Source organism: Pan troglodytes, chromosome 21 (assembly GCF_028858775.2).
Source record: "Pan troglodytes isolate AG18354 chromosome 21, NHGRI_mPanTro3-v2.0_pri, whole genome shotgun sequence".
NCBI classification, from domain to species: domain Eukaryota; kingdom Metazoa; phylum Chordata; class Mammalia; order Primates; family Hominidae; genus Pan; species Pan troglodytes.
The window spans coordinates 43,188,247-43,199,121 of NC_072419.2; the positions used below are offsets into that span (position 1 = coordinate 43,188,247).

The 10,875-nt window shown below is 46.9% G+C and overlaps 1 protein-coding gene across 3 annotated transcripts in view; it reads right to left on the reverse strand.

The window, feature by feature from the left end:
* The window catches only part of SAMHD1 (SAM and HD domain containing deoxynucleoside triphosphate triphosphohydrolase 1), a 61,731-nt gene extending 51,838 nt beyond the window's left edge, over positions 1-9,893 (reverse strand). The window contains exons 1-2 of one of the 3 annotated variants that reach the window (XM_016937134.4): positions 9,592-9,892; positions 5,185-5,251 (exon numbers count right to left, since the gene is read on the reverse strand). In XM_016937134.4, the coding sequence (XP_016792623.1) occupies positions 5,185-5,251; positions 9,592-9,799 (275 nt within the window). In that variant the 5' untranslated portion in view covers positions 9,800-9,892. Of the gene's footprint in view, positions 1-5,184; positions 5,252-9,591 lie in introns of all 3 variants that reach the window. The other 2 variants (XM_016937135.3, NM_001280510.1) reach the window with 2 other exon arrangements.
* Positions 9,894-10,875: the final 982 nt, after the last annotated feature.

Below are 10,875 nucleotides of genomic sequence, written 5' to 3' on the forward strand. Positions count from 1 at the left end.
CAGTTTCAAGAAAATACATAATGAGAATTAAATTTGAACAGCTCGAAGTCCTGTGATTCATTATCCTGCTTCATTTACAATTACTAGTTGGGCCCAGCATATCATCCTCCCTCCTGGCTGGGTGTCAACAGAGAGTGCAGGCAAAGGGTTTTACTGATCTACTAGCTAACCAGATTGAAGAAAAGTATCTTTCTACAAGTCATACATAGACTGGGAGTCAGAGGCACTACACTGGCCTCTATGGTACACACTGAGACCCATGGTAATAAGAACACTTAAGAATAATATCTTGGGATACACAGAAGCATTATTACAGCTGATAAATTAAAGCAGCAAATTTCGTGTTTTCCTATTCCCCTATCCTCCTCATCAGTTTGACATAACAAGCACAGTGTAAAGCCAGGCTTTCAGAAGTACTTATAGGTGGACTCAGTTTAAGGGGAGTCACATAGTTGAGCAAAACCGGAGTCATAGCATAAAATATCAAACCTAAACTAACCCCATGACCACTTAATATTTTCCTAAACTGACACTTGGTATTCATCACTTAAAACCCCAAAATCGGCCGGGCGCAGTGGCTCACACCTGTAATCCCAGCACTTTGGGAGGCCGAGGCGGGTGGATCACCTGAGGTTGGGAGTTCAAGACAAGCCTGACTAACATGGAGAAACCCTGTCTCTACTAAAAATACAAAATTAGCCAGGCGTGGTGGTGGCGCATGCCTGTAATCCCAGCCACTCAGGAGGCTGAGGCAGGAGAATTGCTTGAACCCGGGAGGCGGAGATTGCGGTGAGCCGAGATGGCGCCATTGCACTCCAGCCTGGGCAACAAGAGCAAAACTCCAACTCAAAAACAAAACAAAACAAAACCAAAATCACTGATTAGAGTATATAAAAATAACCACCCAAAACCAGGGGGTTGTTTTGTTTAGCAAAGGACATGGCATTAAATAAAATTTAAAGAAGTCATGGGCCAGGATATCTAGATTATAAAAGAATTTTATTCCTGTGTTCCAACATTTCTGAAATTTAATGCTTCTTACAATTGACATGTATATTTAACGTGACAATGTTTCTATCTAACTTCTTTTTTTTTTTTGAAATGGAGTCTTACTCTGTTGCCCAGGCTGGAGTGCAGTGACGTGATCTCGGCTCACTGCAAGCTCCACCTCCCGGGTTCACGCCATTCTCCCGCCTCAGCCTCCTGAGTAGCTGGGACTACAGCCGCCCGCCACCATGCCCAGCTAATTTCTTTTTTGTTTTTGTATTTTTAGTAGAGACAGGGTTTCACCATGTTAGCCAGGATGGTCTCGATCTCCTGACCTCGTGATCCGCCCGCCTCGGCCTCCCAAAGTGCTGGGATTAAAGGCCTGAGCCACCATGCCTGGCCTGTTTCTTACTTGTTAAAAAAACCTTTATAAATCAATGGTTGTTCATAAAATTGAGGGCCTACTAGGAGTGCCTGTCTAAGCTGGATTCTCCCTAGAAAGCAGGGTCCAGGATAAGAGCTTGCAAGTAATTAATCTTGGGGTGAACTCTGGGCACAGGGATTGGGGGGTCTAGGGAGGGTAAAATAGGAAATTAGGTAAAAACAGTACAAAGGTCCATTAACAAGTTGATTGCATTGGTATTACTGTGAGCAACTGGATGGAGTGGTGGGTAGGGCTAATCCCACTGGCAACCTGTAAGGCAGCACTGTCTAGTAGAACTTTCTGCAATGATGGAAATGTTCTATATCTGCTCTGTCCAACACAGTAGCCATTAGCCATAGTGACTACTAAGTACTTGAAATATGGCTAGTGTAACTGAGGAATTTTTTACTTAATTTACTTCTAATTAATTTAAACGTGAAGCTAGTTGTTATTATACAGAACAATACAGCTCTAAGGAGTCCTACAGAATTTGAGTTATGAGGTGGGGCACAGAGATGTGCAATATAGTGTTCCTTCTGGAATTTTGTCTGTTTTGTTCACTCATGTGCCCCAAATTCATGGAAGAATTCCTAGTACATAGTGAGCTTTCCAAAAATATTCAGTGAATGAATCAATAGCACTCGGGTCCACAAACATGCACATGGCTCCCTTGAAAAGAAAGACTGTATTAGAACAAATTCCATTCAGGTCAAATAGTAAGCAACTATTATATACAAGAAACAAGTAGTAAGAGGGACTTTGAGAGGACTGAGAGGGCTGAAATGTGGTTATGAAAGAGTCATGCCGGGGGCAGTGGCTCACGCCTGTAATCCCAGCACTTTGGGAGGCTGAGTCAGGCAGATCATGAGGTCAGGAGTTCAAGACCACCCTGGCCAACACAGTGAAACACTGTCTCTACTAAAAATACAAAAATTAGCCGGGCATGGTGGCGCACACCTGTAGTCCCAGCTACTCAGGAGGCTGAGGTGGTAGAATCACTTGAATCTGGGAGGTGGAGGTTGCAGTGAGCCGAGATCACGCCACTGCCCTCCAGCCTGAGTGACAGAGCAAGACTCCATCTCAGAAAAAAAAAAAAAAAAAGAACTTTGGGAGGCCTGAGGCGGGCAGATCACAAGGTCAGGAGATTGAGACCATCCTGGCTAACATGATGAAACCCCGTCTCTACTAAAAATACAAAAAATTAGCCGGGCATGGTGGCACATGCCAGTAGTCCCAGCTACTTAGGAGGCTGAGGCAGGAGAATCATTTGAACCCGGGAGGCGGAGGCTGCAGTGAGCGGAGATTGTACCACTGAACTTGAACTCCAGCCTGGGCAACAGAGTGAGACTTCGTCTCAAAAAAAAAAAAAAAAAAAAAAAAAGAAAGGGCTAAGATGAGGTCCCTGGAGATTCTGATCCAAAGGATATTTACTGGAAGTCAGTTAAATGTTCTACAGTGATCTTGTTTCACAATGCACTTCTGTTATCAATTACTAAGCAACAGCGCAGGAAGTAATTCAGTATAATCCTTTGTTTTGATTCTTTGGTTACTGTTACCACAAACAACATGTAACTAAAATTTCAGAAGAGAAGGCCATATTTCCCCACTGTTGGCAATTTTCTAATAGAAACAAAATCTTCATTTTAAGAAGTATTTAAGGCCAGTCGCAGTGCCTCGCGCCTATAATCCCAGCACTTTGGGAGGACAAGGTGGGTGGTGGGTGGATCACCTGAGGTCAGGAAGTTCGAGACCAGCCTGACTAACATGGAGAAACCCCGTCTCTACTAAAAACACAAAATTAGCTGGGCATGGTGGCGCATGCCTGTAATCCCAGCTACTCGGGAGACTGAGGCAGGAGAATCACTTGAACCTGGGAGGTGAAGGTTGAGGTAAGATGAGATCGTGCCATTGCACTCCAGCCTGGGCAACAAGAGCAAAACTCCGCTTCAAAAAAAAAAAAAAAAAAAAGAAGTATTTAAGCACCAGATCCTCTACTGAGATCATTAAAGGAGCCCCACTCTAATCTAGACCCTAGAACCTACAGCCATACACAGAGATGGATCTATGTAACTATGTATGTATGTATGTATATATGTATCTATCTACCTACCTACCTATCTGAGACAGGGTCTTATTCTGCTGCCCAAGCTGGAGTGCAGGAGCTTATCATAGATCACTGCAACCTTGAACTCCTGGGCTCAAGGGATCTTCCTGCTTCAGCCTCCTGAGTGTAGGTGGGACTACAGGTGCATGCACAGTACCCGGCTAATTTTTTAATTTTCTGTATCACTATCTATAAAATTTACTAAGCGTTAATCATATGCTTCAACACTTTATGTACATCATCTCATTATTGTTATCCATTTTACAGGTACAGAAACTGAAGGGTTAAATGACTTCTCCCAAATTATACAACTAAAAAGTGCCTGTTTTGCATAGTGTCTTTAAATCTAATACCAGGGCATATTCCAATCTTTAGGAATACCTAGAAATATGCTCAAGATAGGGATGTAGCCTTGATTTTCTTACTAACATTTTTTTCCCTATTGGTTCTTATGTATTTCCCAGAGTGTATAATTCAATTATTCTGAATTTGAGAGTAAAAAGTTGGTCACTACAAACTTGATGAAGATTTGTCTGCAACATTATTTAAAATAGGAATAAGGCCAGACACGGTGGCTTACACCTGTAATCTCAGCACTTTGGGAGGCCAAGGCGGGCAGACCACCTTAGGTCAGGAGTTCGAGACCAGCCTGGCCAACATGGTGAAACCCTGTCTCTACTAAAAATACAAAACTTAGCCGGGCATGGTGGTGCATGCCTGTAATCTCAGCTACTCAGGAAGCTGAGGCAGGAGAATGGCTTGAACCCAGGGGGTTCAGTGAGCTGGGATCGCACCATTGCACTCCAGTCTGGGTGACAGAGTGAGACTCTGTCTCAATAAATAAATAAATAAATAAAATTAAAAATAAACTAAAATAGGAATAAACAGTAATAGCAAACATAGGATTTGTACAGCGAAAACAAACAGCAGGTGGCCAGGCGCGGTGGCTCACACCTGTAATCTCAGCACTTTGGGAGGCCGAGGCAAGTCGATCACTTGAGGCCAGGAGTTCAAGACCAGTCTGGCCAACATGGTGAAACCCCATCTCTACTAAAAGTACAAAAATCAGTGGGGCAGCCGGGCGCGGTAATTCCAGCACTTTGGGAGGCTGAGGCGGGCAGATCACGAGGTCAGGAGATTGAGACCATCCTGGCTAACATGGTGAAACCCTGTGTCTACCAGAAAATACAAAAAAGTAGCCAGGCGTGGTGGCAGGCGCCTGTAGTCCCAGCTACTCGGGAGGCTGAGGCAGGAGAATGGCATGAACCCGGGAGGCGGAGCTTGCAGTGAGCCAAGATCACGCCACTGCACTCCAGCCTGGGAGACAGAGCGAGACTCTGTCTCAAAAAAAAAAAAAACCAAAAAAAAATTAGTGGGGCATGGTCGTGGGCACCTGTAATCCTAGCTACTCAGGAGGCTGAGGCAGGAGAATAACTTGAAGCCGGGAGGCAGAGGTTGCAGTGAGCTGAGATACTCCAGCCTGGGTGAACAAGAGACTATCTCAAAAAACAAATGAACAAACAAAACCAGCAGGCAAGGGATTCTGCTGTTTTAAAGCACTTCATAGATTTAAAATGAGGACAGTTTATATCAGAGATTTTGGGCTTTGTCCCTAAAAGATGGATAAAGTGTGTTTGGTTATAATGTGAATTTATTTCTTCATTCTTACCTTACTCCAAGATTTTCAAAACGAGACTCATCAAGACAGGGCAGTAATGCGCCTGTGATTTCATTTTCTATGGAAGAAAAAAGACAAATTCAATGTATACAACATATGCTTTTCATTTTCTTTCAATTTGGATCCACCAACATTTACCCAGATCCACATAAGTGAGTACCCACTGCAGGCAATGGATTGTGCCAAGTACCACTTTTTTGATCTGCTATTTGTAAAGACTTAATTTTAATTAAATAACTAAACCAAGAAGCATTTTTTGATAAATCACGTGAAAATTTCAAAATTATTTGTGTAAATTAGTTCCAAGAAAAACCAGTTGCAAAAAGGAAAGTGAAACCCGACTACCTGTTGGGGTTTTGCCAGGTCAGCAGCTTCCTTTTAAATAGGAAAGGTTTGAGTTGGGGAGGGAAGGAAACCTAAGTCTATTGTTCTTAGAATTAACAAGTTAAAACCATGGATTCAAGAGTGCTTAAAGTGTTGATTTTTCTCAAACCTCCTGGGAAAGCACTCAAAACTCTGTGATTTGAAAGAGTTCTGTGTGTGTGTGTGTGTGTGTGTGTGTGTGTGTGTGTGTGTGTGTTGTTGGGTTTTTTCCTTTCTCTTTCTATACAATTAATTCTAATCTTTCCTGACCTCAAATTCCAGAACTCTGGACTATTTTCTTTTATTTTCTTTGAGACAGGGTTTTGCTTGTTGCCCAGGTTGGAGTGCAGTGGTGCGATCACAGCTCACTGCAGCCTTGACCTCCTGGGCTCAAGCGATCCTCCTGCCTCAGCCTCCTGAGTAGCTGGGACCACAGGCGTGTGCCACTGCACCTAGCTAATTTTTATTCTTATTTTTATTTTTTGTAAAGTTGAGGTCTCCTGATGTTGCCCAGGCTGGTCTTGAACTCTTGGGCTCAAGTGATCTTCCCACATTGGCCTCCCAAAGTGCTGGGATTATAGGTATGAGCCACTGGGCCAGGCCTCCAGTAGTTTTTGATGAGAACACTTGTTAAGGTATAGATCACATGAGTTCTAGAGTCCAAAGACCTAACCTTAAAAAATCTAGCTCTTTTTTGTAGTGGTGTGATCTCTGAAAAGTTACTTTACATCTTTGGACCTCGCATACATCATCGGTAAAATGTGTTGAGTATAGTAACTTATTTCAGACTTCTTGTGAGGCTGTATTCCATAATGAGAAAAGGGACCCTGTACCTTGTGCTTGGCTTATCAAATCTAAAAAAAAATGGACTTAGATAAAGGGAGACTTTTTTTTTCTTTTCCGAGATGGAGTCTCACTCGGTCGCCCAGGCTGGAGTGCAGTGGCGGGATCTTGGCTCACTGCAACCTCCGCCTCCCAGGTTCAAGCAATTCTCCTGCCTCAGCTTCCCAAGTAGCTGAGACTACAGGCACATACCACCATGCCCGGCTAATTTTTGTATTTTTAGTAGAGACGGTGTTTCACCATGTTGGCCAGGCTGGGCTTGAATTCCTGACCTCAGGTGATCCACCTGCTTCGGCCTTCCAAAGTGCTGGGATTACAGGCGTGAGCCACCGTGCCCGGCCAAGAGAAACTTTATTAGAAAGAAAGACTATTGCTGGTCGGGCGTGGTGGCTCACACCTGTAATCCCAGCACTTTGAGAGGCCAAGGCGTGTGAATCATCAGGTCAAGAGAGTAAGACCATCCTGGCCAACATGGTGAAACCCCATCTCTACTAAAAATACAAAAATTAGCCGGGTGTGGTGGCGGGCACCTGTAGTCGCAGCTACTCAGGAGGCTGAGGCAGGAGAATTGCTTGAACCCGGGAGGCAGAGGTTACAGTGAGCCGAGATCACGCCACTGCATTTCAGCCTGGCGACAGAGCGAGACTCTGTCTCAAAAAAAAAAAAAAAGAAAAGAAAAAAAGAAAGACTATTTCTATAGGGAGAAAGCTCCAATATCAGATATCTGCAAGAGGCTCAGGAATCAAACACATAGGCCGGCCGGGCGCGGTGGCTCACGCCTGTAATCCCAGCACTTTGGGAGGCAGAGGCGGATGCATCACCTGAGGACAGGAGTTGGAGACCAGCCTGGCCAACATGGTGAAACCCTGTCTTGACTAAAAACACAAAATTAGCCAGGCGTGGTGGCGTGCACCTGTAATCCCAGCAACTAGGGAGGCTGAGGCAGGAGAACCGCTTGAACCCGAGAGGCAGAGGTTGCAGTGAGCTGAGATTGTGCCGGTGCACTTCAGCCTGCGTGACCGAGCGAGACTCCATCTCAGAAAAAAAATAAAATAATAAAATAAATTAAAAAAAATAATCAAACAGAGGCCCAAGAACCAAACAGAGGTTGGGCATGGTGGCTCACACTTGTAATGCCAGCACTTTAGGAGGCCGAGGCGGGTGGATGGTCACTCGAAGCCAAGAGTTTGAGACCAGCCTGGCCAACATGGCAAAACCCTGTCTCTAATTTAAAAAAAAAAAAAAATGAGGCCGGGCGCGGTGGCTCACGCCTGTAATCCCAGCACTTTGGGAGGCTGAGGCAGGCGAATCACGAGTTCAGGAGATGGAGACCATCCTGGCCAACATGGTGAAACCCCATCTCTACTAAAAATACAAAAAAATTAGCTGGGCGTGGTGGCACATGCCTGTAATCCCAGCTACTCGGGAGGCTGAGGCAGGAGAATAGCTTGAACCAGGCAGTTAGAGGTTGCACTGGGCCGAGATGGCGCCACTGCACTCCAGCCTGGCGACAGAGCGAGACTCTGTCTCAAAAAAAAGAATCCAACAGAAAAAGGGTCTTCTTCTATATGATAAAGGACGGGCAAGCAGAAATAAGCAGAATCTTTGGATAGGAACCTGGACGAGCAAGGGAAAATCAGCAGTGTAGCCCAACAGGACAGCATCCTACTGTGGTCAGCCGGTTCTCAAAAGAAACTGACCAGAGGGAGGCATATTCCACTGCTTTAGTGCCTGCCTGGTCAGATGTGGGGGTAGGCAAGAGTTGAGGGGCCCATAAGGGAAGAGAGAAGTCCGAATAAAGTTTGGTCAAGACAAAGCAGAAGCTAAGACATGAGCAATTGGGAACAGTTGGTCAGTTTTTACCAAATGAAAGCACATAGTGTCTTTGATAGCACTAGGTTGTAGGTTTAAGGAACACACATCATTCTGGAGGGTAACGAGTTAATCTACAAACCACTGAAACAGACAGCCAACCACATTTTGAGACAGAAAATATGGAACTACTTCACTCCACTTGTTGCTAGTCAAAGAAAATAAAGTAATAATCCATCCCAGCAGTGGAGGGAAACGAAAGGGCAAAAGAGGGAAGAAAAAAAAAAGGAGAAATGCAATTTCCCATACCCATTCAAGCTATCTTTGGGTCCTGAACCACTAATGTTCCTCCTACCCCAGTTTCCAACCTAGCCAAACAGGGCCCCACCTAACAAATGCAAAAATTTACTAAATTCGCAAATCCCAACCACCAAAGAATCACCTTCCTATTGGACACCTAGAGGATATAAGGCAGGAGTCAAATCTCACACCCACCACAAAAAGTTGAGTAGAATTCACAAGGATGGATGCTTGGATACGAATCAGTAAAATATGATTAAAACTCAACCTAAACACTTCTCCAGGTGATGTGGCCAAACTGTGGCATGCTGGGGATTCAGTGGTCAACTGAACAACCCCAGGGTTCAGATTTTGGAGGGGAACCTGCTTTTAAAGAGCAAAACATGATCCTTACCATGTTCTGCAAGTGCAGTCAACACACGCCCATCGGGCGCTGCTGGGATGCCAAGGAAGGTGATGGGAATTCTGAGATTAACCAAGCCAGTTCCTTCCCCTTCAGGAAAAGCCTCAATTCAGGGAGGAAACCGAAACCTAAAAGCCCCAGAACATCCTCTGATGTGGCAAGTGTTCAAGGAGCTGCGGTTAGCGCGGAGGGGTCCCGCGAGCCTGGATGACAGCAAGCCGCCCACCAAGGTCTGGGGAAAAATCTCCTTCTAACTAAAAAAAAGGGACCCGAGTCTCGCTTGTCCCGCGCCGGGGTGGCAAGTTAGTGAAGAAACCCACCAGAGTGAGATCCCAATCTACGACTGCCCCTCCCAGGTCCTCAATCCCGGGAGTCTGCTCCCATCCTACGGATCGCCTATCCCAGGCGACCCCATGTCTTCTTCCTCCGCCTCGGGGAGACAGTCCCGGGAGCCCCATGCCGCAGGCCCTCCTGGGAACCCCCGCCGCAGGGCTCCCTCCCCCGCCTCGGGTCTTCCTTCCCTCGGCGCCCCCAGCGCAGGTCCGCCCTCCCGGGTGCCTCCCGCCGCAGGGCTCGCTCCTCGGCCTGGGTCCTCTCGTGGGGCCCCCTCCCTCAGGGCGCCTGGCCCGCGCCCCAGGTCGCCGCCCCTCGCCCCTCAGCCCCTCCGGAGCCGCTACCTCGGATGTTCTTCAGCAGCACCAGCTCTTCAAAGCCACCGCGCCTGAGGAAGGAGCACACCTGCTCCGGACCCCATGTCTTGTAGTCGGGATGGAGTTCCAGGCCCGGGGACCAGTCTGCCTCTGCGGAAGGGGTGTTTGAGGGGGTTCTCGGGCTGTCATCGCAACGGGGACGCTTGGAGGGCTGCTCGGAATCGGCTCGCTGCATGGCTACACCTGGCGTCCGGCACAGCAGTCAAGAACCTCGGCGCCGGACCCGCGCGCAGGCGCACTGACAGCAGGGCCCTGGCGGGGAGTCCAAGGAGTATTGGCAGCCTATTGGCCTCCTGCGCAGGCTCACTGACAGTTGAGCCCTTCGGGCAGGGCAGCCTAGCGGCTCTTGCCTTGGGCTCCCTGCGCAGGCGCAATGGCAGTCCAGTCGTCCTCAAATCAATCCCGCCAGGGCGCTGGACGTGAACGCGAAAGGGCGTGGCTAGAAGCAGAACTGAGGGCAGTGCTGGTGGAAAGGGGGAGGAAAGAGCGCGCCCGGCACCGCACCCCCAATTAGGGGCTCGTCTAGTGAATTGGGGGTATTCTCCTTCGAATGAGTACACTACCCGTCGCACCTTGGCCGGGTTTCAGATGCCCCAAACTTAAAAGAAACCTAAAAGGCCGTCAGGCTGCCAGCACCTTCCCAGTGAAGAGAAAAACAGTCAAGGTGCTGAACTGGAAGAACCCGGAATGATTTCGAATGTGACTTGAGGGTGTCTTCATTCCACAGTATTGCTGGTCAACTAGAGGGCCCTGGGATACCTGTTGTCTGGTGTCCACACAGGAGGGGACTTCAGACTTCTTTCCAACTGGAGACAGAGCCCTCCATCCCAACTGCATTCCCAGAGGAAGGAAAGTGGCCAGTCTGATTACTTAAAATTTAACTTCTGAGGACTTTTACTGCCTGGTTGTAACAGCATGTGAAAATGGCAGGCATTTTCCCATCACTTAACCCCTCTGCGGCAGGGCTCAAACTTCCCTATAAATACTGGTCCATGCAATTGCCTGGTAAAAGGACATATCACTATTACTGCTAATAAAGCCAACACACCTTCCCAGCAACCAAGGCATAGACCTGTTTAGGGGGTCAAGGACGAATGAGGCGGAATAGCTTATCATCAAGCAGTATGAACTAGTGGTCTACTGGTGAGCCAAAATATTATTTGCAAACAGAGCTTTACTGTGTGCCAGGCACGGTTCTAAGGGCTTTACAAATATAAAATAATTTTATATTTATACATAATACTAAATGAA